The sequence below is a fragment of the Elephantulus edwardii genome, unplaced genomic scaffold (genome assembly GCF_000299155.1).
Source record: "Elephantulus edwardii isolate Elephantulus edwardi_28Jun2011 unplaced genomic scaffold, EleEdw1.0 scaffold00044, whole genome shotgun sequence".
Classification (NCBI taxonomy): Eukaryota; Metazoa; Chordata; class Mammalia; order Macroscelidea; family Macroscelididae; genus Elephantulus; species Elephantulus edwardii.
The window spans coordinates 15,607,122-15,633,318 of record NW_006399794.1 but is presented as its reverse complement, the minus strand read 5'-3'; the positions used below and the strand labels follow the sequence as shown (position 1 = coordinate 15,633,318).

The window sequence follows — 26,197 nt, the reverse complement described above, 5'->3', positions numbered from 1 at the left end:
TTGTTTTTGGATAATTTTCAGCAAAATCTTGCTTGCATGTGATAGTAATGATATTGTTTGATAATTTCTGCACTCAATCGGGCCACTTTTCTTTGTGAAAGGAACAAATACAGATCTCTTTCAGTCAGTTGGCCAGGTGGTTGTTCTTCAGATTTCTTGGCACAACTTGGTGAGCACATCCAGAGCAGTATCTGTTGAAATGTTTCAATTGGTAAGCTGTCAATTCCTGGGGGTCTTGTTTTTTTGCCAATTCTTTCAGAGTGACTTGAACTTCTTCCTTCATCATTGCAGGCTCATATGTTGTTTCATAACATTCTTCTGTGTCTATCAATTCCTTTCGGTACAATGACTGTATTCTTTCCATCTTCTTTTAATGCTTTCTGGATCATTTAATATTCCGCCCAAAGCATCGTTAATTAAGCATTGCAACTCGAGGCATGAATTTGTTCTTCAGTTCCTTCAGCTTAAGAAATGCTGAGCAAGTCCCGTCCCTTTGATTTTCCTTTGCACATTATAACATTTTACTTTGTCTTCCCATCCTGCCCTTCGAAATCTTCTGTTTAGGTCCTTAATTTCTTCCCTTTATTTTGGCTTCTCAGCGCTCTACCGCAATATTCAGAGTCCTTTCTGACATTCATCCTGGTCTTTTCTTCTTCCTCTGTCTTTGTACTGCATTCTTCCTGGATGATGTTCTTGCTATTCTCCCACAGCTCATCTGGTCTTCACTCATTTGTGTTCAAGGCCTCAAACTTGTTCCCGAGATGGTTTTTAAATTCAGGTGAGATAGACTCAAGGTCAAATTTTGGTTTCCATGGATTTAATTTTCCTTAGTTTCAGCTTGAACTTGCATATGAGTGGTCTGTTCCACAATGAGCACCTGGCCTAGTTTTCACAGCTGATACTGAGATTCTCCAGAGGTTCTTTCCACAGATGTAATCGATCTAATTCCTATGCATGCCATTAGCTTAAATCCATGTGTATAGCCTGAGTTTTTGTTTCTTATAAAAAGTATTTGCAATGAATAAATTGTTGATTGTACAAAATTCTATCATTCTATCACCAGCTTCATTTGTCTCCAAGTCCATGTCTTCCAACTACTTACTGATCCGTCTTCTATATTCTTTTGAATTCCAGTCACCCATTATTATTAATGCATCTTGATTGCATGTTCGATTGATCTCTGCAAAAATTGGTAGAACTTTTCTGTTTCCTCCTCCTTGGTTCTAGGTGTTGTTGCACATATTTGAATGATAGTGGTATTCACTGTACTTCCTTGTATGTGTATGGATATTCTAATTTTTACAGATGAGAAAACAAAGTGTCTGAGAAGTAAAACAACTTGTTTCAGATTACGGGCAGTTTAATCTTGCCGATATCAGAATCAAGGAGTTGCATGCTTTTAAAATGCCGATAGGTGGCAGCAAAGGGCTACATGGCAGGGGCTGTGATGCAAGTGGTTTGAACAATCTTTTATTCCTTCTTTAAATAAAGATTTCATCTCCTTTCTTCTTCTCCCACCACCTCCTCCTTAATTTCGAGAAGATACAGCTGGACCTTCCCGCTTGGGAGGGAAAGTTTCTGATCATAGATAGCGGCCGGAAGTAGGTGGTAGGTGGAGAAAGCCCGCAGATGTGAAGAAAATCTGAGAAGAACTACACGGCTTTAGATTTAAGAGTCTGGGACTGTTACCCTACTATAACCCAGATTTTTTTGGTTCTACATCTGAATCTGTGGGGGCCTGCTGTGTATAATTTGCTAAATCTGGTATCTCCACTTTAGAGTGGCCCTAGGAAATGCCAAAACCCACCCACTGTCACCAGCTACTAGTCTGACTCTTACTTACACACATACTCCTGCCCACCTCTGGTCTCAAGCCCTGGCTCAGAACCTGGAGATCAGCCTACCCAGAGGGTTTCCCTTCTAGTTCTAAAATTTACTTCATTAAAATGTTTAAGCTTTGCTCAGCAGTAGACAGCACTGCAGAGGAAATTGCCCTCATGGGTTCCTGGGACCAGCAGCGCCACCTGTCTGTGATCATCCCTTCCTTTCAGTCTTTGTTTCCTTACAAGTTAAAGTGTTAGTGAATAAGCTACTGCATAGTAGGTGCCTGGAACATAAGTGTCTCTTCCTTGTCTCCACTCAGTTTTCCAGTTTGCAAGGAGGCCAGGGTGAGGGATCGTGGGAACGGAAGTTATTCAGGGTCTGTTTCCAGTTCCCTCCCTCCATCTCTCTATCCAAGCACAAGGGAAGGGAGCTCAGTTTGTGTGTGGTTGGGGTAGGATGGGGTGTTCTGTCTCTGAGGCGGAAGATGACTCACAGGGTTGCAGGCCAGGCACCCTGGGAAAGGCCAGGCCAGGCTCAGGCCAGAGCCCCAGGGACCAGAGAAACAGGGAGGAGAGGGCTGGGCCTGCCTGAGTATAGATACAATGCTGTAGAGATAACCCTGAGGGCACTCAAGGCCCCATAGCCAGAGTCCACCTTCCCCACTTAGAGCAGTGTCAGACAGTGTTCTACTAAGGTCACTAAAAAGGAATCCGGGTGGCCTAGTGGGTAAAAAGTTGTGCTGCCAACCCAAACGCATGCAGTTTGAAACCAACCAGCTGCTTCATGGGGAAAAAGATGGACAACCTCTTGTGTTATTTACGATCTCTGAAAACCGGCTGGAGGAGTCAGCTACCAGTCAGTTGTGACTCATGGTAATGAGTGAGTGAATGAGTGAAGGCCACTAGACGTCCAGTAGATTTTTAAGTGTTACAAGCTCCTTCTAGCCCCTGATCTGATTGCCAGCCTCTACATCCAGCTGGGCCCAAAAGTAGGCTTGTTCCCAACACTATAAATTTCTCCAAGCTCTCCAACCCCATCTAATTTTTATTCTCAGTTCCAGGATGCCTCTTCTAAATCCTTAGTGCCCCTGACCCTGACCTCTTCTTCCTTAATAATGTCCTTACTACCTACCGCCCCAAGCCTCAGTGCCCTGTGCTACCTCCCCTGTCAATCCATTCCTCCTTTCAACATAGTATGCTAAGGACCAAGTCTGTGCAAGTCATGCCCTCTGGTAGGTTGCCCAGGGTACTGGAGGATTTATGTGGAAATCTGTGAGCTCTGCAAAGGAGGGGACACCTCTGTCTTGTTCCAGTGTTATGAGCCTAGAACAGAGGTCAGCCCATTGGCACTCAACACATTTATGAATGAAAGCACCATCTGTAATGAAGGGATGCACAAGTTAAGAATGTCCATGTTCAAACGTCTCTTGACAGAGGGCCTGCATGTAGGAGGACACTGAAGAGCAGAGAGGAGAGCAGAACAACAGGCAGTCACCTGAAGTTAGAAGTGGGCTCTTTGAGCCTCTGTCATTCTGCTTTGATCAGAAGGTCCGATCAGTTGAGAGGCATTGTGGTCCTCAGTTCTGTCCCTACGCGCAGGACATACCTAGGAGGGGAGCAAGTAGTGACTGTATCCCAACCCAGTTCACCTCCATGCCCTGGACACAGGTGCCCCTACCTCAGTTTCCAAGAGCCCTGGTCTCTAGGTCTTACTGTACTGTATCAGCAACTGGTGATCATATTGCCTGGACAGCCACTGTCACCAGCATGTGGCATGTATATGGTGGGAAAGAAGATTCAGATTGGAGGCTGGAGTGAAGTCAGGCTCCTGAGGTACTAGGGTAGGGCACCTCCAAAACCCATGGTCTCTCTAGATTTGCTATCATGATTATTGGCAGTGACACCACTCAGCACTTTATAGTTTTATAAAACATATGCAGAAATTAATCACCATATCAAAACCTCACAGCAACTGTGGGGAAACCAAAGTTCAGTGAGGCCCTTGTAATTAATACTGGCTCTCAAGACTAAGAAATGGTGGAAGGGGGACTCAGATTCCTTTCTGCTCTGAACTGCTCTGGAACAGTAGGTAAACCACTTAACTGTGTTAAGCCTGAGGACAAGAAGAGAACAAAGAAATAAAAATAAGAGCTAATATTTATTGAGAGATTCCTAGGTGGTGCTTACTAAGTGCTTCACAGGCATTTATTTCAATCTCAAAATAAACTTCTTGGGGCTCTCTTTCATTGATCTCTAGTTGGTTTCTAGGACTATAAATTGCACAGGAAAAGACTGCCCATTTTTCTCCCAAGGAATCGCTGAAGGATTCGAACCATCAAAGAAGTGCAGCCTTTGGATTAGCAATGCCAAGTCCCTATGGAGTAGATCACCCGGGCTCCCTAAACTTCTTGGGTGGTGGTGGTTGTTGTGTGCCATCGAGTTGGAATTGACCCACTGCTGATCCTCCAGCAGGCAATTAATTGCACGGGAGGAGACTGTCCATCCTTCTTTTGTGGAATAGCTGGTGGATTTGAGCTGCATGTCTTTGGTATTGCAGTGCAGCTTCTTATCATTAGCCCACCAGGCTCTATTATTTCTGGGCTTTACAGGAGAGGATAGTGAGACCAAGGGCAGTTAAGTATTTAGTTTAAGATCTCATTAGCACTGAGGGGACACCAAGTGGAAAAGAGGTCAGGATAGCCACACTTATTCTATTATCCCAGGAGAGAGGGCTGCCTTCCAGTTTAAGGGAGTAACCCAGCAAGCTCCCAAGACTCCCAGTATGAGGAGGACGCACTCATACTTCTTTACAAAGAAATGCCTCAACATTCAATTCCTGCGGGTGGGGGGTTTGGGTGAGCCATGATGTGAGCCATTTCTGAGCCATGGTGTTGGGGTTATCGCTGTGGAGAAATATTTAGGAGTCATATTAGACGAAAGAAGAGCTGCATATACTGCGTCATCTCATTATCAGGGACATATCTATGCACAAGGAGAAAAGCCTGCAAGGAAATGCACAAGAATGCTAATAAATTTGGTGGGCAGGGCCCCCCAAATGAGGAAAGTAAAGCCAAGACCACTCTCCACTGATGGCTGTCTCCGCCCTCAGAAAACCCCCCTTTGTGTCTTAGATTCCTCATCTATAAAACAGACACTAGAAAGAGCTAGCTTAGCACAGTGCCTGCAACAAAGTGCTCAATAAATATTGAGTGCTATTAGGCACTACTTGAAGGCACCTAACAACAACATTAATATGCACTATCGTGAAACCTCTGAGAGCTGGAACTTGATGGTGTTGCCTTGTTCTTCTGAGTCTCACAAGTGTTCCGCCTTTGGCAGAGTTTTGCCTTAGCACTTTCCATCACCATTAGTGGAAAATACTTGAATTTTTCTTCTCTGGTAAGTTTCCACCTTACACAGGTTCTGGCTTTTGCAGGTCTTATACTGTACCAGAAACTGGCAGAAGGAGTGTTCTCTCAGAAGTCCATTAAACAGGCCCTTCTCAGGGCGGACATCCTCTACCAGCCCTTGCTTGCATACCTCCAGGGCTGAGGAGCTCACTCCTTCCAATGGTAGGTCTTTCTACTATAGGGCTAGTCTGCTTGGAAAAAAACCCAAATTATGTAGGGTCCTGAGTGTGTGGGCAGCCTGAGCAGTGGAGGGCTGAGACCTTGGGATCCACTCTCATTCTAAAAGGTCTTGGACCCTTCTATGGGGTGACTCTCTAGGCACAAGGTTGAGAGAGGTTTTCTGAGTGCCTTTCCTGTCTCCCAGCCAGGTGACCACCCTTTCTGCTTCTCACTCTCTGGGGTAACAGAGGTGCATTTGTAGGCAGCACTTTGTGCCTCTTCCATTTTCTTCTTTGCAAAACAAATGAGAAACCAGCTGGGTCTGACCTCCTCTCCACACACCCCCTGCAAGCCCTGACAGTCCCCCAGGGGCGGGAGGCCCTTTCTGGACAAGGGCCTGGTAGAGAACCCCTGAGGGGAGGGGCCTGGGTTCTGGCTGTTGCCATGGCAATGACAGCCCTGGAATTTGACCACTGGGGCCCAGTAGTGGGGGTGGGGAGCTGGTATAGGCCTAACTAGGGGCAGAGGGGAGGGTCCAGTTGCAAGAAAAGTCAGGTAGAGCGAATATGGGGCATCAGTCCAGGGTCCCCTCTCTGGCCTCAGTTTTGCCATCTATAAAGGGGGAGAAGGCATAAACTTCAAGATCTCTCCAGCTCTACTCCAGACTGAGGCCTGTGGAAGGGTTGTGGGGAACAGGAGGAAGGTAGCACAAGGCCAGTTACTCTCTGATGGCTGGAGATCGAGGTATAGAGAACAAGGACTCACCCAGCGCCTGCCTCACAGCAAGACTGGAACACTAGACCCTGAGGATGCGGTCTGTTCACTCTGGCTTCTCTAGTTTTCCACAGGAGAGGACAAGGGTGCCTGCCCTGCTGATGATGTTCTCGCCCCCAGAAACCCCTGGTATTTCTGGATTTGGAGGGCTGGCAGAGGGCCTGCCCCCACCCCTGCTTGCTGTGCCAGGCTCTAGTGGGTATTTTTAAATACGTGCCCGCCTCTCTCTGCTTTCTTCCTGCCCACTCTAGGAATATAATGACTTCTGCAGCTCCCTGCCCCCCCATTACCCTACCTTTGTTCCAGATTCATGGCCATCCATCAAGAGGGCATTCCCCACTTCACAACCAAGCAGGATCAGGGTGACCTCAAGGCTCTGCCCAGCTATGACATTCTAGGCCCAGAAAAGGGATGACACTTACTCAAAGTCACACAGCACAGATGGAGAATCCAGGAATGTTTGTCACATGCAGGTGCCCCCATCTTTGACCCTCTACCCAGTTCCAGTGATGCCACTCTATATATACCCTCTCCTTATCCATCTGCCATGGAGTCTTAACAGCCACGCCTCATTCCCCTCAGCTGTCCTTCATGTCCACCCTGCCAAAATCCTTGGCTTAAGGTATCACTCATCTAGAGGGAAAAACAGAATTGGAGCCATAACACACCAGGATAAATTCCAAATGGATCAAAGACTTAAATGTTTAAAAAAAATCATAAAAGTACCAGAGAAAAACATAGGAGCAATGTTTTATAACCTTGGAGTGGGAAGGGCCTTTCCAACTGTGACTCCAAACCCAGACACCATAAAACAAACACTTGATAAATTCAACCACATGAAAATAAAACCTCTGCAATGCAAGAAAATGCACCTACATACAAAGTCAAGCAACATATCAAGGGGGAAAAAAATTGTAATTCACAGAGCAACCTCCTCAATAAGCAAAAGGTTCCTAGAAATTAACCAAAATGTCAACAACCTAACAGAAAACTGGATAAAGGACATGTAGTTTCACAGAAAAAAAATCCAGTGTCTCCTGGGCATATAGAAAGATGCTTACGTTCATCCACTACAACATAAAATCTCAGATATACTGTGTCCATGGACAGCATCAAAACAACAATCTCACAGGTCCAGCAGTTCCACTTCTACCCTAATCATGCACTGTCCTTGGCAAGATGTTCAATGCGTAAGCAAGTTTGCTGCTGTATTGCTCACTACAACAAAAGACTGAAAAGAATCTAAATGTCCTTCAGTTTTGATGAAATACATTTTGCCAATCTGTACAATGGAACATCATGCAGGGAAAAAATAGAGAAGTGCTGAATGCAAGGGAAGTACTGTAAGAGCTGTGAAGTGAAAAGAGCAAAGCGTAGAGTAGCAGACAGATATGATGCCACTTATAAAAAGTGAAGAAGAGCTGATGTACTTACATACAGGAGTACCCGCCTACAGATGGGTTTACAAGAAAGTAATAGCTAGAATTCCTAGGACTCCTCCTCAGGTAGGGAGCTTCTGGCGGCCTAGTCCACAGGTAACTGCACTGCTAATTCAAAGGCGGCATCGCTCTGGCAGTTCAAATTCACCAGCAGCTCTACAGGGAAGGAAGGGCAGTATCCTCCCATGTGATTTACAGCCCCAGAAACTCAGTGGAGGGTCAGGTATGGGTCAGTTCTGACTCAACAGCAATAAGGACTTTTAGGGGGTTGGAGAGACTAGGTTGCTGGGTAGAAAGGAGGTTTTTTTAATACCCTTTTTTAGTTTATTTAATCATGTGAATAGAGCATCTATCCAAAATATTAAATGTATAAATAGATTCTTAAACGTACCTTACCATCCGTCTTCCTCCACATGCTAATGTCTTAATTCTGAACAGCCGTCACACCTCTAACCCTCTTCATCCTTCAAGGCTCTGTCCCAGCCTCTCCCAGGAAGCTGTCTCCCTCCCTCTTAGGTCTGGGCACTCTGGGTAGTGTTCTGTCCTGACCATAGTAACCTCTGTGTTACCAGCCTCTATGAGCTTGAGGGGGTTCCAATAGATGAAGAACATGTGAAGGAACTGGGGAGGGTGGGGGGAGAGCTCACTGAGGCTCTGAGTTTGGAAACCTTGAGGGTGCTTTCTCCTTCCTAACTGGTTCTCTCTTGGACAATTCCAGTCTCCTGGGTGGCACCTGACCAGGAAACCCTCTCTACTCATCTTAAAGTCAGAGAGGGCCGTCACACTCTATTCTCAGCTCAGCCCCCTCCTGCAGAGAACTGCTGAATTGCTCCTTCACTGGCTTGGACTTGAGTGTTGAACCTGAATCAAGGCCGTGGTGTCAGAACTCACTGGGTGACCTCAGGAACCCACCCCATGTTGGGGAAGGCACCCTTCTATGCAGTGAGGCACATATTTCCAGGATTGGTAAAGTTCAACTTTATAGTGGGGCAGAATCTCTGCCAGTGAAAGCTCAGCCGACCCCAATCTCAGTTCCATCCCCTTGCCCCTCTCCTGTGGGCAGCAGTCTGAGGGAGAATTTCAAATCTCCCGGGAAGCTCAGTCCATCCTCCAAAGCTAACTCTCTAAGCCACTCTGAGTTAATACCACACACATGTATCCCCAGGACTCTATCCTCAGGCAGGTCAGGCCTCCACCCTTTCTCCCCTTCCAACTTACAGACCACCCACTGATCCCAACAGTAGTAACTATATTAGGTGCCATCATCATCATCAATACTATCAAATCCATTTTACAGATAAACTTGCTCAATGTCACACAAACCAGAGGGAAGAGCCAGGATATGAATCTAAGCCATTTACTTCCAGAGTGTGCATTCTAACCATTAAACTTGCACAACTGGATACAGGATCAAGTCCAAGCACTGAGGCTGACCCATGAGACTCTGGGGACTGGCCTTGGCTGACCCACGAGGGTCAGATTTTGCCCTTGTATGATGCTCCGGCTGCAATGTGCTTTGGCCATAATAGTTTCTCCAGCCCTCCACTCTCTTACACCTCTGCAAGATGCATCTTCTGGTTTTAATGCTTGATGATTTCTTACACATCCTATACATGTGGTGAACAAAAAAAGTGGGAGCCCACACCATGTGATGGGCCAGAGAGAGGTACTGGTATGTGAGGTAGGATGAGCCCAGGTTCTGAAGGACCTTGGACTTGCCAGGTTCAGAGCTCAAAATTTCTGCATTTTTTCACACCCTTTCTTTGTATTCACTCCAAACTCTGAGGAAGGCCTTTCTGATGTCTAACCTAGATTCTCTTACCTTAGAGGGTTAACGATGATTTAAGATTGGGCAGTGTTTAATCCTGTCGTAAAAAGGGTTGCTATGAGTCGACACTGACTTAACAGAACCTAGCAGTAGGTAGGAGTTAAGGGGCAAAAAAATCCCAAGGCATCTACAGAATGTCCTGCCACCTGACCCCAGTCAGCATGAGCCACAGGGCTGGTCTAGGAGAAGGTGCTCACTCTGGGACCAAGGCTGGCTTCCAGCCCTACATGTCTACTTCCTCTAGAGCCTGTTCCTTCCTAGGCCGCAACAGTGGGAACAAGGGGTACACATGCAACTCTGACAGGGTGTTTTCCAATCAAGTGGGTTCACAAGGAGACACTGGAGGTCCAGAGGCCCTGGATGGGGCCACTTCATCAAAGGAGCCCCATGAGCAGGTGGGGGTCTCCATTAGTGTGGCTTCTCCTCAGGTCTTGGCCCAGGAAAACAACCTGAGCTGATCTGAGACAGCAGAGAAGCTGAGGGGAGAGGTCTACCCTGCTTCACAGCTGGTCAAGCAGGGAACCCCTCTGACCCAAACAAGGATATTCAGACTAAAAAAAATCAGAAGATGTCCCCTCACATTCAGTTAAAGGTTCCTGAGTGGTCCTGTTTTATAGTTCTGTATCAAGATTTTTTGAAAAGAAAGGGTTCCTTCTTTTTAACAAATTTGAGAATGACTGTCTTGGGATCAAATACAGATTTTCCAGGCCTGGTGCTCAGGACTCACCTGACAACTCTAGAACAGGAGATCTTTCCTTGCACCCCAATTGCAACAGGATTGATCTAACACTGGCCTCTCCCTAAGGGGCTTGCTGGTCCTCAAAGTTCTCTAGTTACTCCTCTAATGAATAATCCCGTTCTGGGCCTCATTCGGACCCCTAGTTCTCAGGTGAGGGTCCCTGGGAACAGGAAACACCTCATGGTTCATCCTGTGGCCCAGGTGCTGACAGTGCACAGGTGGGGACCAGTAAACCACAGTGGGACTGAATTTTAATATTATTCTTGGTTCCTGATTGACAGAGCTGGTCTGAGGGTTTATTCTGGCATTTAATCACATAATGTTAATCAAGGCCTCTCTCAACTCACTGGTTACAATACTCACTGCCCAGCTCAACTCCATGCCATGTACCAAGGAAGCTTCAGTGTGGAACTTCAGATTGACTCACATCTTACGGGGACAATGTCTAGTTCCATTTCTGGCTAAGTTGACATCTGGTTGTCCCTAGCTACTCCATCTGTTGGCATTATGGAAGAAATATCCTTAAGCTTTGCCAAGCTTGCTCAGGAGAAGGTATGATGGCAAAGTTCCAAGGCTCATCTTCACTTTTGATATCTATCTGCACAGATGTCTTTATGAGTATAAAAATCTACTGGAGATTGAAAAGGAATGTGATGTGGTGTGTATGTGCATGCACACATATGCCTATGTGTGATACAACTTGAACTTGACCTCTGCTGGGATGGGTGGGGATCCATCAACAACTTCACCCCACTGTGCCAGAGCTTGGTTTCACTGTGTACCTGCCTTCTCCAGGCTATGCAAAAGGCCAAACGCAGGGTCCTTCTTCCCCAGTGCCCACAGCCCTGGCTTGGCCACAGTGAAAGCTTGACAACTGAAGGGAGAAGGGGCCCCAGTGCTGCTTGAGCCTGAGAGTTAAACTCATGGGACAGGACTAGGGGCCCAGCGGGAGACAGGGCAGGAGGCCGTCGGTGGGGGAAGTAGCCTTGGCTGGCTTTGGGACCGGGCCTCTCTGGGCTCTTTGTCCAAATATGGCAGGTTTTTTGTCTCCATTTGAGTCACGCCGGCCATGGCCCAAGAGATCTGCTTTCCAGATACTGCCGGCAGGACCACACCAGTGCTGCCTGGCCTGCCCCAACCAACCCTCCTCTCCTGCCTTGGACTCATCTTAGCATCCTCCCAGCCTGAGCAGAGTGGTCCGTCTAGCAGAGAGCCCAGCACATACCTGGGATGATCTATAGCACCTGAGCAAGGTCTCTGGACTTGTGAAGGGAAGACTGCCAGCCTATTACCTACTCTTGTTTTCCAACAGCCTGGCAAACTCAAATGAAACAGGTAACTCATATTACTGAGCAGCTACTATGTGCTTGTTCCAGGGCTATGAGTGGACTGTCAATTTGATGGGATCACCATCCTCAAAGTCCAGTCTACTCTCTTTCCTCCTACTACCCCTCTGAGGAAATGCTAAAAGCCTGTAACCTGAGGAATGCCCTCAGATTCTGGAGACAGGCTGCCTGGGCTTAAACCCTAACTCTACCATTTCTCTAGCTCAGCGCTAGATTCCTAATCTGAAAAGTACTTCACCATTCCGTTCCTAAGGTGTCTTTGGTTATAAAACAGGGATACTAACAGTACTCACCCCATAGGGCTGTTAGAAGGATTAAATGAGTTGATGCATGTAAAATGCTCAGAACAGTACCTGGTAAGCTTTGCTACCATTCTCATGACTCTTCACCCACTCACCTGTGGCACACTTAAATAAGTAATACTGGACCTACAGACTATCCATCAGTTTCCTCCTGAGTCAATCTCTAGATAAGATCGACTCCCCTAGTCTGGGAATCAGGGTCCTCTGCTGGCCTAGTATGCAAGCCCAAAGCACATGGTTTGAATTCACCAGCTGTTCCATGAGAAAGATGTGCAATCTCCTCCTATGGGATTTATAGCTTCTAAAAACCTGCTAGAGGGTACAGCACAAAGTAATGACAGTCTTGGAGTGAGGCTTCCACGGGCTCAAATACTACCTCCACTCTTGAGCTTTGTGAGCTGAACTAGGCATCTCACCTCTCTGGATCTCAGTGTCTTGCCCTTTGTCCCTAAATCAGTGCTGATTTGTGACAGTGACCTTTGCCCACCTTCCAAGAGAAGGCTGGAAATGGGTGGACAGGAGAGTAAGTGGGTGCTCTGAGTAACTTGGGGGTTTCACAAGAGCAGAGTCCGGTTAACCTCCTTCTTGTTCTCTGCTCCCTCCATAATATTTATTTAGTAAGTATATACTGAGGCCTCAGCATGTTCCAGAGATGGAAAGGTTAGGCACACATGAGCTCACCTGAACCCAGCACTGGCATCTCCACACCTCAGAGCCCTTAAGTCCTCTTTTCCACCAAGCAGGGGGCAGCAATGGTTGCTGTGCTTCCCTAGGACTTGGGTAGGGATGCCAATGGGAGCAGAAATGCTCCAAAAGGTTTGGCTCTGCTGGAGGACTTATGTATAGTTCTGTGGAGGGAGGGAGGGAGATAGGATCAGAGCACACAAAACAGAGGGCGTAAGACCGAGGGAGGAGGGCAGGGCAAAGGATAGAGGGATGAGAGAAGAAAGCAATGTACTCCAATGAGAGAAAGGCTTGCTGGACCAGGAGGAGCTTCTCCACAGTCCCAACCCAGGCAGAGATGATGAGGTGGGGCGGGTAACTTGTCCCGCCTTTCTCCTCCTCCTCCTCCTCCAGTCTTGAGGCCAGGCCCCAACTATTTTTAGCCAGGGCTGAATTTAGCTGTTCCCTCGGAAATTCCTCACCCGCCCTGGGTAAACGCCCCCGCTAGCCATGGGGAGAAGCCTGCAAGCTGGTCCAAGCTGGAGGGGAGAGGGGGGACAACGAGCAGGAAGGGTACTTAGGTATCTGATGGAAAATTTGAGGCTCTGATCAGACCCTGAAAATTGGGTTATTCTATTTCCCACAGTCTTTGCCTTACCCTCCTCCAGGAAGGCCTCCGGGGCTGCACAAACACAGAACTGCACTTGTCTCAGGGCACCAAAATCAGAGCATATTTGGTTTCCAAATATGGTACCCACTGTGAGGGATACCAGCTGGGCTGCCAGCCTGTCTGAAGACCCACCTCAACCTCTAACCTCCAGGCATCTCCCAGAGGGCAGAATTACGGGCACTGATGAGAGTTTTGTGGAGTTACAAGGGAAGCATGCTGGGCACAGAGGCAGGGACCTAAGCTGGCTCAGACCCCTGTCCACGCAGGAACATTCTGCCCTGAGGCAGAGGGATGACTCAGATGACCCTGTGCCCTGTCTCAATGTCATATTTTCTGACTTGAACAAAAAAAAGTAGGTCTCATTTCTCTAAACCCAGTTTTTATTGGGACCATGGAGGATTAAATATAAATTCTCAGATTCTACCTCCAAATTATCACCCTTCTCATCACCTGCATGCCCCCTGCATCCCTTCAAGTTTCTCATCCCTTGTTCCTCCAATCTGGCCACCTTCCCACAAGCAGAGAATTTACTCATGTGCAAATCTGGCACGCTATTCCTCAATTCCTAATCTGCCAAGGCTCTCCACTGCCCACAAGGCAAAGCCTAGGCCAATGAACTTGGCACTCCAGCCGGTCAGCCTGGATCTCATTCAAACTGAGACCTCCTAGCCCTCTTGGCCATGGATGCATGGAGACCATCCTTTCTTGCTTTGGCTCAGACGAACTCCCTAAAGTGCTAAGTGAACCCTTTCATCTCCCTACTCAAAAACACTCCCTGGTTGCTTCTACCCAGCACAAAAGGGCAACAGTGAAGTGCAGGAGACAGCCTTGGGCAAAATCCTTTCTCTCATTCAGCCTCAGTTTCTCTACCCAACAATGCAGGGGTGAAAGCTGGTTAGAAGAGATGGCTGGTTAGACCATTAAGAATCTTTCCTCGTATACTTCCTGATATTTAAGGCCCTGGCCCTCCTCCTCCAGCAGGTCCTGTCCTCCTGGGACATTTCATCACTACGCCTGCCCCCGGGGACAGAACAGAGAGAGATAGTGAGGAACGAGGAGGGAGACTTCAGTGACGCAGGAAGTCACAAAAGATGGAGTTTGCAGGACTATGAGGGGAGGGTCCCTTCCAGTCTTTCTGCCCCTTCCCTTCCACATCTGCTCCCTGACACCCAGTGCCCTGTCCTGGGAAAGGACTGAATGTTTGTCCAAAGGGGTTGGGGAGGGGGGTGGTCTCAACAGTCCCAGGAGGCCAGGCTGTGGGGCTGGCTGGCAGCCAGGAACTCGGGCCTCCCTCCCTCTTGCTCCACAGTGTAGCTTGGGGACAAGGGGCTGCTCACTCCCTGGGAACCAATAAACAGGAAACAGACACCAACCTTGTGCTAGCTCTCTAAGTCCTGCCTCTCTCACCATGCCCCCCTCACTGTCCTCCCACTGGCCCAGGACCTGCCCTGCCTCTCTTTAACCCCAGAATCTCAAAACCAGAGGATGTCAGAACCATGGAGCAACAGAATCTCAAAAGCATAAACAGAGTCAAACTGAATGCCAAAGACCTTTAGAATTGAAGGTTGGACATCTTGCAACTGTGAGATTCTAGACTCAGACACTGAATCTTTGAAAGCACACACTCCTAAACTCTATATCCGGGGCCCTGGGCTGAGGGTGTCTGTACAGAGACTCAGAGCTGAGGTCTGGCAACTTGTTAAATATCACCCAGCGAGTGAGTCAGAGCTGACTACTGAACCCATTATCAGTTTAACTCCAAAGCCCACCAGCCACAGACTCTCATCACAGAGTCTTGGCACTCACAGCTCTGCTGGAAGGATTCTGAGCCCAGAGCAGGAAGCAGAAAGTACTGAGGTCTGCCTCACAGGCTGGATGCAACTGCTTTGGGACTCTGACCCACAGATGGACTTGGCTCTGCTCTGCTTCCCAGACTTGGGATGAGCAACCCCAAAATATTCCAGGTTGGGAACAAAAGTAGAGGGGGTGCTGGAGAGAGAAACAAGGACACCTCTGAAGGCCCAGCCTGAGGAGACATCTGACTCAGGTGTAGCTAGGACCCCAGCCGAATCCCTTATCTTGCAGCTGCTTCCAAGAAGAAAGAGATGTGGAGAAACCCAGCATTTGGGAGGCACTGTCTCCCAGAACAACATCTCCTAGAATCTTAGAATAGTAACATTGTGTTGTCACAGTCAAGAGGGGAGGCACCAGCATTTAAGTACCTAACTATGTTGCAAGCCATCTTTGCAATACTTCAATCCTAGAAAAAAACCCCAACAAACAACCCTTTGTAGTCTGGGGGGGAAATGCACCTAATTTCACAGACTCAGAGGAACTAAGTGTTTGTCTTAATCCGAAAGCCAGCCCTGGGAGAGAGGGGATTCTGGACCTTGTTTTTTACATCCCATATGTCACCTCTTTGGAAGTTGTTGGGCATCTCAGGGTATGAAGGTCTCACACACCAGGGTGGCCAACTTTCAGCATGGAGATACGAGCATGTGGGGGGAGGAAGCTTCTTCCCTACCAGCACTCCAAGGTTCCAAGGCCCTTGGCTGGGGCCGCCTGTGGCAGGTTGTGACTCTGATCCCTTCCTTAGGCCTCCACCTTCCCTGTTTGTCCTAGCTCTCAACTCTCTGCCAACTGCCCTTCTTGGGAACTGCTCTGTCATAATTTCTAGTCAGCAAATCTAGGGCCTATCCCCAAGGGATCCATTAGCCCCACCACCCAGGCTCAGCCTCCCTGTGGACCCACTGCAGGGAGCTGGGGCCCTTGTTGAAAGCTGCTGGCAAGTAAAGATGATATTTAAACGTCCCTCTTTGTTCCACTATTCATCAAGGGGTTCAATGCCTGGCTGCTGCATGAGTAATGAATGAAAATGAACATAGAGAGGAATGAATGGAAGGTGGGTGCAGGGGCCTGAGCTCATACATGGTCTTTGCCTCAGGACCAGAATCAGCAGGAGCTCTGGGTCTCAGAAACGAACACCTGGCTCCTCTGTTCCCTGTGATCAGCCCCTCAAAGATGTTCAGGTCCTAATTCCAAAAAAACTGTCTTTAAAGATTTTCAAATGTAGGGATCTGAGCATGAGCATAGGGTCAGGAGTAGAAGGAGATAGGTCAGAGTCTCAAGGACATTTGCAGAAGCTAAACTGCTGAGATCCATGACAGAAAGATGAGCAATCTTCTGTGTGATTAATAGCTTCTGCAAACCCACTGGAGGGGCAGCTGTGAGTCAGTTCTGACTTGAATGCAATGACAGAGAAACTTCTGGGAAAGGTAGAGGGTCAGAGAAAGAGAGGAAGACCCCCAACAAGGTGGACTGATGTAGTGACTGTAACAACGGGCTTGAACATATTAGAGATTGTGAGGATGGTGTAGGATACAGCAAGTTTCAGGTCTGTTGTGCACAGGGTTGCTTGCTATAAGTCAGTTGCTGGCTCCATGGCACCTAATAACAAAAAATTGCTGACTCTGACGATGGAGGAAGGGGCCATGAACTAAGGGGTGTTGGGCAGCCTGTTATTGTTGGAAGGTGCTGTTGAGTTGATTTTCATTTTACTGTGATCCTACGTGATTACAGTAGAACTTTCCCACAGGTCTTTTTTAGCAGTTATTCTTATGGAAGCAGATTACAAAGTCTTTCTTCCAAGGTACCACTGGGTTAGGTCTAAACTACCAAACTACTGGTTAACTTGATTGTTTCAGGCTTGCCATTGATGGGCAGGCTCTGAGAGATGGAAAAGGTAAGGAAACAGATTACCCTTAGAGCCTCCAGAACATAACTCAGCCCTGCTTCCACCTTGATTGCTGAGATCCATGAGATACCCCATTTTGGATTTCCAGAACTGTATGATGTATGATGATAAATCTGTGTTGTTTCTAAGCTATTAGTTTGTGGTCATTTGGTACAGTAGCAATAGGAAACAAATTCTCCACCCACCTATCTGCAGGTCTAGACCTCTGGAATCGGCTCATATCCTCCCCCGCTCTTGTGCCCTCTGCACTCATCTCTCATCCCCCCTCCACCTGGGACAGGTCTCAGCATCTCATGCTTCCCCAAGCAAGACCCAAAGCAAACGGATCACAGGAAGTTTTAGCAGGAGCAGCGTCACCAGTTCTGGGAGCTCCACAGCCTGCCAAGGTGTGGGGAGAGGACTTATGTTTGCCTCTGTGTGGGTGGAGGGATGCTGGGCTCTGGAGCAGCAGCTGAAGGGTCAGAGCTCTGAAAGGATCAGGCGTGGGTTTGAGTCCCAGTTCTCCTCTGAGCTTCATCTCTTCAATGGCCTAACAGCCATGACTCCACCTGCCCTTCTGCCTCTACAAGTTGAGATCCTACACATAACAGCACTGGTTTTTACAACGTCCCTAGAGCAAGTTTTATTCTAGTGCCCAAGGGCATGGAGTAACCTGTGGCTCAGAGAGAGAGAATGGATATATTTAAGGTCATATAGCAGGAAACAAGTAAGGCTAAGGCAAGAAGCTTAGTCTTAACTCCCTGTGTCCACGAAGCCATCCCTACTGACTGCTAGTTTTCTGGGTCATAGAAGCCCTTCTGGGGACTTGGAGACTGAAGGGGGCCCTAGGGCCTTGTATCTCATAGCTGGGAGCTCCCTCATTGTCCACAACCCAGCAATCTGGCTCCTGGAATGCCCGAGGGGCCAGAAACGGAGGGTACCAATTCCTACATGGGGACAGCATCAGATCTAGCCAGCTTCAGAGGGCCAAGGCCCCAGCCCCACCTGCCTCCCAGGGGACTTGGGGCCCCTATTCCACAGCCTGCCAGCAAGGCGCCGAGCTGCCTGGGCACATTTCCCAACAAGTGCACCAAGGTTTCGAGCCTTTCTGGGAAACACAGGCTCCTTACCACCCCACCCCCTACAACTGACATCCCCGCGCCAAGTTGGCTCAGCAGGAACTCTGTAGGGCCAATGTGTATCTTGAGAGTTGGGACACCTGCGGCCAAATCTCATACTTGAGATGTAGTGATTTGGGCAAACCCCTGCCTGTTTCCTCATCCATATATTGGGTATGCTCACCTACGTGGAAAAGCAAATGGGAGTTGGGGTTGTCTGGGATTAGAATGAGCTCTCTCTCAAGAGACATGGAAGGTTCGAATCCACCAGATGCTTCCCTGGAGGAGGGGCAATCTCCGTCTGTGCCAGCTGGATTAAATTCGACAGTACACAACAAGAGAAGAAGAAAAAAAGTCAAGAGACATGTAAGCTGGACCTGGATGGGCCATCCTCGTGAATAAAGAGACACTAGAAGCTCTGTGAGTGCAAGTCTTTGTTTCTGTTATATCCCTGGGGCCTGGACGAGGGTCTGAGTGTCTAGGTGCTCTGCAAGGATATGTTACATGAGTATATGCATAACCCCAACAAGTAATTCTCAGAGTCTCTGAAATAAACTCTTCCTGCACAGGACCTGCCATGTTCTTCCCACCTTGAAGCTTCCTACTCAAGCTGTGCCCTCCTCCTAGAACTCCTTCACCCATCACTGGCTATTTGAACTCTTTTTCCAAGGCCAACCAACTCCCACACTTCCCCTGCTTGTCTCCCAACAGGTCCTTTAACATCCTATAGCACCTTCTAGTTAGCTTTGAGATTCTGAAGCCTCTGAGGGTTTCATCTCCCTGGACAGTGTAGGGGGCCTCTACCCCACTGCAGGGTGGCATGTATATCCTGAGATCACAGATGGGAGGCAGGAGCATCAAATCCTTAGACAGGGAGAGGGGGCTGGGGACAGGATCAGTGGCAGCTTTGTACCATCCCCAACCCAGCTGGTCCCAGAAACGTGGGGCTGGAAAATGTCAAACTCAACTTGGGTTCATCTCCAACCCTTCCCTGCTGGGCGATCCCAACAGCTTGGGACTCTAAGGAAGGAAGAAAGGGGGATGGGGGAAAAGCAGAGGACAAGGACAGGCCTTCTGCCTGTCCTCCCCCTTCCCACCCTTCGCCTGCAGGGTGACAAGACATTTAATTATAGATATTTGGTACTGCTTAGAATTCCAAATGTCCTAATCACCTCCCCTCCTAGAACCAGTTTCCATGGAAAAATCATAGCAAAGAGTCAAGGAGGGGAAGGATAGAGCCCCCACCCAGTAGGTTCCCTGCCAAAGGGAGACAAGAAAGGTAATGAAGAGCTGCAGCCCTGGCCTTTCTCAGTAAAGCCAGGGCTGGGGATGGGGGCTGTGGGCCATGCCTGCTCTGAACATCGGTTGGGGAGAACAAGATCAGGGTTCTAATACTTCACTCTGCTCCAGCTCTACTTTGTTATGTGACTTCATACCCAGAATTCTCCCTTTCCGGTCATAAAAGTTCTTCACTCTCTAACCCCAGATCCAAGTCAATGACATAGTCAACTTGAAGGTGCTCTTGCTGTTGAGGGTGTACAGATGATGACACCTGACCCTGCACCCCCTCTCAGATGGCAGGCTAGTCACTGAGAAACAAAGATTGTTTGGGCCCCTTCATTCCTAAGACAATGACATTCTAGGATTCAGCGTGAATCTGACAGCCTGCAATTCTAAGATTCCCACAGCTTTCACATTCAGCGAATGAAGCATTCAGAATAAACATTCAAAACATTAGCACTAAATAAAAAATGTTAGCCATTGTTTTTGCTGTTCCAGTAAGTTAAAGTGTTCTGAGTTCACCCATATATTATCCAGAGGGATAAAGCATTTTTCACAGCTGTGCTATGGTTGTTGCATCTGTCAAATGAATACAAGTTTCCTGAGACCACAAGACTCTCTATGTTAAGAGAAGCTGATCATTGAAGCTATTGTGGACCTAACTGGTAATAACAAGTAGCATGGGAGGAGCAGGGAAGCTCAGATAGCAAGCAAACATTTGCACTTGTATTCCCTGGGCTTCCAGGGTCTTACACAGAGCTGTACCCACCACAACCCTCAACTTCCATTTACCTTGACTACCCTGCAGGCTGGGTCAGGTCCTTCCTGCTGTTGTTGTTAGGTGCCACTGAGCTGAGCACGGCTCATAGCAACACTATGATGTGAACCTATTCCTATCCTGCACCATCCTCATAATCTCTGACATACTTGAGCTCATTGCCAGTCATTGTGTCCATCTATCGCATTGTGAGTCGTCCTCTTTTTCACTGACTCTCCACTTTTCCAATGATGATGTTCTCTTCCAAGGAATAGCCTCTCCTAACATGTCCGAAGTACGTGAGATGAAGTTTCACCATTCTTGCCTATAAAGAGCACTCTGGCTACACCTTCTCCAAGACATATCTGTTCTTTTAGCAGTCCATGGGATAGTCAGTACTCTCCTCCAACACCACAACTCAAGGGCATCAATTCTTTTTCCGTCATCCTTATTTATCATCTGGTTCTCAGATCCATAGCAAATAAATAAAAATATCAGGCTATACAGTCTCAAAGACCAGACAGTCTCACTTCCCATTGTACAGACAGGGAAACAGAAGCCCAAGTCAGGACCCAGTGTAGGTCTCAGGGGAATGTGGTGAGCCTGGAAGGCAGGCCTCCCAACAATGAGGCTAAAACCACATGGTGGTGAATATGGGCTTTGGGCCTGAGCTTGACTAACTTCCTGCCGCCCAAGATTGGATAAGCAGGTCCCTTCAACCCCTGGGGTTCTCCTATCAGCCCATGGATTGATTCACATTGGTTTCTACTCCATCAACAAAGCATGACAGCTTCTTCTTCTGGAGCCTGTGCCACACCAACTCCACCCACAGACCAGGGAACGTGACTGGAACCCCAGATCTGAAACAAGGGAACATTGTCTCCTCCACAGAGACCAGCAAGAGGGGGCGAACAGCTGCTCCCCACCCCTAGGAGCCAGAAGGAAGGGGATAGTAGGAGGGATCCAGGCTAGCAGATGGGAAAACTTCCAGACTTTATGAGTGGTGAGGAATCAAGATATAAGAAAATCTTTCTGAGTCCATTCAAGCCCACCACGTTTACTGAGATACCTGTGTGCCAGCTTTGTGCCCAGAATCCTGGTAAAGGGCAGTAGGGTTCTAAAAGTCAGGACCAAGCTTTCTCTGGTCACTGAGAAAGGAGTTTGCTCCTTTTTCTTTCCTCTAGGTAGGAAAAGAGCACACCAGCCACTCTCCATGAAGTCTGCCAGGCACACTTCATATCTCCATATTACAGAAGGGGAAAGTGAGCAGTGATGTCACTGACCCTAAGTCACTCAGGGTTGAAGCATAAACTCAAACTATGTTCTTCTATTTAGAGACACAGCAGTTCTCTCCCCTAAGTGGTAAGAAGGAACATGGAGCTGAGCCTGGAAAGGTGGGAGGGCTAAAGTGGGCAAGTACTTGGAGGCCGGAAAAAGCCTCTGTTCAGGGCAGAGGGAACAGCCAATGTTCTGGGCAGATAAATCCCCAGGGGCTGGGGGTGAGGTTAAACTTCTCCCTCAGTGGGGGGCAGGGAGGGAGCAGGGGAGAATATGATGAGAGATGGGGGCAGGAGTCACATCATGTTCTAAAACATCTCTCATTTCTTCTCTGGATCTCAATGTTTCCCTAAGTTTTTTGGTTCACCCCTGCCCTATCTTCCACTTGAGCCTTCAGAAGCACTATTCATCAAATAAAAAAACTCTCATCTTCATTTCTCTCTCCCTAACCCTTGCCTTCTAAGACAGAACAGGCACTGGAGTTTAGGGGCGTCTGAGTTGCCCTAACAGGGTCTCTAAAAAAAGGAGAGATCCAAAATTCTCCCATCCTCATCTACTCATTAACTCCCTCAGCAGATTCTGAGAGACCCACAGCTAAAACCAGGATGAAACAGAGACATGGAGAAAGAAACAGAGCAAGGGAGAGTTCAGAGGGACCATGAGAGCACTGGAAACAGGGAGTGATTAAACAGGGTTTCCATGCACCTCACACAGCAGCAAGTACAGTGGGGACGCAGGTAGAGCCTTCATCCCTGTGGTCACCATCAGCCCTGCCACTCAGCCCTGAACTCAGACCCTAGAATCTACCTTCAAACCTAGGTCCCAGGGCCACATAGGACCCTTCTAAACCCACAACACAGACTTCAAGAATGGCTGAAGACAGAATATAGGGGCCTCAGGAAGCGTGAGATCTCAGGGAGGGTGGCCCAGGGGCTGGCAGAGGAGGGGAACTATCTGTGTCACCAGGAAGGAGGATGTCAGTGGGGGTGGAGAGGAGATGCAAGTTAAAGAATTGGGTGAGACCAGAGGCTTCACCCTCACCTGCCAGAGGATTCATCCCAGCTGTCTCAGCCTCAGCAATCCCCCCTCTTTCCCTGACTTCTCCTAGGAGATCTCCATTTGCATCAGAAAAGGCTCTGGCTCACCTCAGCCCCAAATAGTTTGAGCCTCAACTCAAGGCCACAGTTTACCCAAAGTGGTGCAAAAGCTGGATATAAACACAGGCACCCCTTGTCTAGAACCCTCTGGTTTTAAAGACATTGAGTCACAGAAAATCTAGGGCCTCTTCAACGTCACACAGCAAGTCAGGGGCAGAGCGGGTTGGATGAGACATTGAGGCTTTGGCTAAGGAACAAAGCAGCACTCTGGACCTCCTGATTTCTCCGAGGCCTGGGAACAGACCCACATCCTGACCTGTCACAGGAAGGCCACACAAGGAAAGGCAAACCCACGTCAACTACAGGTCCCAGAGTCAGGGATCTGACCAATAATAGGTCAGCAAGGCCAGAGGTGGCAGAGAACTGAGCCTCTCCCTGATCTCATGCCCCCTTCAATACTTACAACAAAGAACCAGATAAGGAGCTTCTAAAATCAGTCCCTGAGAAACACCTAAAGAACCAGGTAAAATCACCTAGAATATGTTGGACCTGAATAACTTTTGATATCAGCACCAGCAGAAGGCCTAAGCATTAAGAGACCTGAGCAGAGGACCTTGTGTCATCAACGCTTAGCACTTGCTTAGGCATTTCCAGGAACAGAAAGGCAGCCTTAAACCCAAGCACCAACCCAAAGGGTGTACTCTGAGGGCTCCTCTTTATGAGGTGAGCACCCACAGACCTCCCTTGAGCCAATCCCACCCCTACTAAAGGTCCCTCACAAAGGACTCACCACTTGCGGCTTGCTGTAGCGCTTGCTAGCTGGGGCAGGCTCATGTGGGGCCCTGGAAGCCTCAGGGGGCTTGGCCTCTGCAGAGGGTGGTGCAAGTGGAGCCAAGGAGGGCACATCCACAGGCACACGAGCAGGGACCTCACCAGAATGGAGGGTCAGCATGTACTGCTTGGTGACATCCTCGAGTGAGGGTGCCTGCAAGGAAGCGTGTGCACGTGTGGGGAAGCCCATGGGTTCTGGCACAGCCACTGGGGGGCCAACAGAAGTGGGTGGCTCAGGCACCACAATCGGTGTGAAGGTGGCAGGCACACTGGCATGGCGAACATGCTTTGAGGAGGGCCGGTTCCGAGACAGGCTGCCAGTCTGGTCCTGATTGTCCTCTTCTCTCTGAAGCTCTTGGTGACTGCTCCGGGCTGGCCTCTTCTTGGCGCCTCGGTGGATGAGCCGCGGGGACAGAACCTCAGTCAGCTTAGGGCTAAGGTGGAAGTCACAGTGGGCCGCGGAAGGGACAGGTGGGGCCTCAGGCAGGACCCTCTCAGACTGTGCCCTGCCCCTGGCAGGACCGGGTTCCTGGGGCTCTGCCCGTTGCTCTGCAAGTATAGGCTCACTGCTGGACGGAGGCAGAACTGGCTCTACCTCTCGGATGGGCTCCCCTCCGGGGCCCTCAAATTCAGGGCCTGCGAGCTCCCCACGGCGGCTAGGGTCACTCAGAGATTTCTTCTTCGGGGCTTTGCTGGTAGTCCTGTCATCCACCACACGCCCAAAGGCAGCAGGCCCCTGGACAATGCTCTGAATAACATCCTGGTATCCCTTACTCTCTTCACTACCCACAGACCAGTCACTGTGACTGCTGGTCAGGCCCTCATCCACAGGTGGGGCCACTGGGAGCCCTGACTTGGGGCTGAGAGACCCCAAGAGGTTGCTGTCCACAGAGAACCCTATGGGTTCCTCAGAGGTGGCAGTCCGGTGACGCTGTGGAATTGGGTCACTCAGAGACCTATAGGCCTCCCCTGCCTCCCCATTACTCAGTTCAGTCCCACCAGGGCCTGAAGGTGGGGCTTTGCGACGTCTACGGAGGGTCCCAGGTGTGGGAGGAGTCTCAGGGGACACAAGAGCCCATGCACCCAAACTGTCCTCTGCTCCAGAGCTTTGGTGGTTGGTCTGGGCAGAGGATGAGGAAAGGGGTCGCCACACCCCTGCAGAACCCAGGCTGCAAAAGGCTGAAACAGAAGGCTCAGGGTCTGCTCCAATGCCCTCATCTGTCAGGCTGGACTCAGGGCCTGAGAGCTCCTCCTGGGACCGCTTACCCCCAGCCCTGTCCCCTGTCCAGTCAGGGGTCCCAGGAAGGATATCACTTCCATCGTCCTGCTGGGCACCCATGCGTTGAATCTTTTCAAACACCTGCCGGGCTTCCTGCACATACTGATCTTGGACGACAAGAGGCAGTGGGTCCTCCTCAGCACCAGGGCCTGCCAGCAGAAGCTCGGAGGAGCTGGGCTTGAGGGTACTGGCTCGAGGCAGGCGGCCTGCCATGGGCTTCTCAGAACAGGTAAATGACTTCGCCCTGCGCAAGGTGGCAGTCAAGTCCTTGAGGGTGGGGCGGGTGCCAGGTGATGCTGGGACTGGCGCAGGCACCGGGCCAAGTTGTCCCACAGGGCCACCTGATGTTGGCGAATCGCTGCCATCCTGGGGGTCTCTCTCTGAGTCCCCAGGACGCTGGCCAGTCTTGCGGATCCTCAGCTCTGAAAGGTCTGAGCGCAGGAAATTGAGCAAAGTCAAGGTCTCCGATGCAATATCTGGGTTTGACAGGGATTTCCGCTGCCGGCTCTTATCCAGCTCCAATCCTCCATCCCTCAGTGCTTTTGAGGCGCCCACAGATCCCTTGGCACGGGTTCGAGCCTGGGACCGCAAGAGAATCCCTTCTCCGGACCCAAAGCTAGGGGAGCGGTACACGCCCCAGCTCCCAGAACTCCGAGTAGACCATAGGTCCTCATCCTTGAGGGTCTCCGTGCTGGAATAACGACTGCTGCAGCGGGAGCCCGCAGGGCTGGCCAGATAAGCAGGAAAACTCACCTTGGCCACTCGGAAAGCTCCACCCCCAGAGTCCGACATGGGCCGTAGAACCTCCTGGGGACCTGGGATGCAGGGTGGCGAGCCAGCACCCCAGTCCTGGGATCCCTCCTCACTAGGGACTCTTGGAGGTGTTAGGGGCTCTGGGCTCCTGGCTCTCCTTGCGGAGTCCATGCTGCCCATACTTAACCCATCACGGTCTGTCCTGCAGTCTTGGCTCGAGCGGGAGCTTCCAGGCCTGGGCCCCGGTCTGACTCCACAGCGGTGGTTGTTGCCCTCACAGTCACGCTCCTCATCACTGCCAGAAGAGTGGCCACCATGGTAGGCTGGAGTCTGCACCCCGGTAGTCGGCGGCGGCGGACCCTCCTCTTCCTCCTCGCTGGAGCTGGCAGCCCCGCTGCGGCTGACAGGATAGGAGGAGGCGATGGAGGAGGAGGAGGAGCAGGAGGCCCGGGCCCCGGCCTGCGGTACCGAGAAGCTATGCCAAGAATGTAAACCATCCGCCGGACGCTGAGCCCGCTCCGGTTGCTGCTGCCGCCGCCTCCTCCCCTCGGCCCCCGGCCCGGGCAGCGGCCGCGCTGAACGCAGGCCCGCCAGGGGGAAGCACGTCCGAGGCGGAGGCGTCGGAGGCTGCCGGAGCTCGCGAGTCTGGTGCTCCCACCCGGCACCGTCGGGGCTGGGCGTCCCTGGACCCTCAGAGTCGGTACTGGGCCGCCGGGAGCCAGGGCCGCCGAAGAGCTTGCGCATCTCGGTGACGCTGGGCCAGGCCCCGCGCGCGGCGCCCTCAGACGCTTCTTCCACGGTCCCTGGGGAGACGCCCCCGTCCCGGGCCTCTGCTGGGTCGTTGTCTAGACGAGGCGCGTCGAAGCGCCGGGAGAGCTGGCGCACCGACGGGGAGAGACTGCGGAGCGGGCGCGGCT

The 26,197-nt window shown here is 50.0% G+C and overlaps 1 protein-coding gene across 1 annotated transcript in view; it reads right to left on the bottom strand.

Moving 5' to 3' along the window:
* ARHGEF17 (Rho guanine nucleotide exchange factor (GEF) 17) overlaps window positions 1-26,197 on the bottom strand; it is a 62,034-nt gene that overhangs the window by 35,588 nt on the left and 249 nt on the right. The window contains exon 2 of the mRNA XM_006885732.1: window positions 23,208-26,195. Within this exon, the coding sequence (XP_006885794.1) occupies window positions 23,208-26,195 (2,988 nt within the window). The remainder of the gene's footprint in view (window positions 1-23,207; window positions 26,196-26,197) is intronic.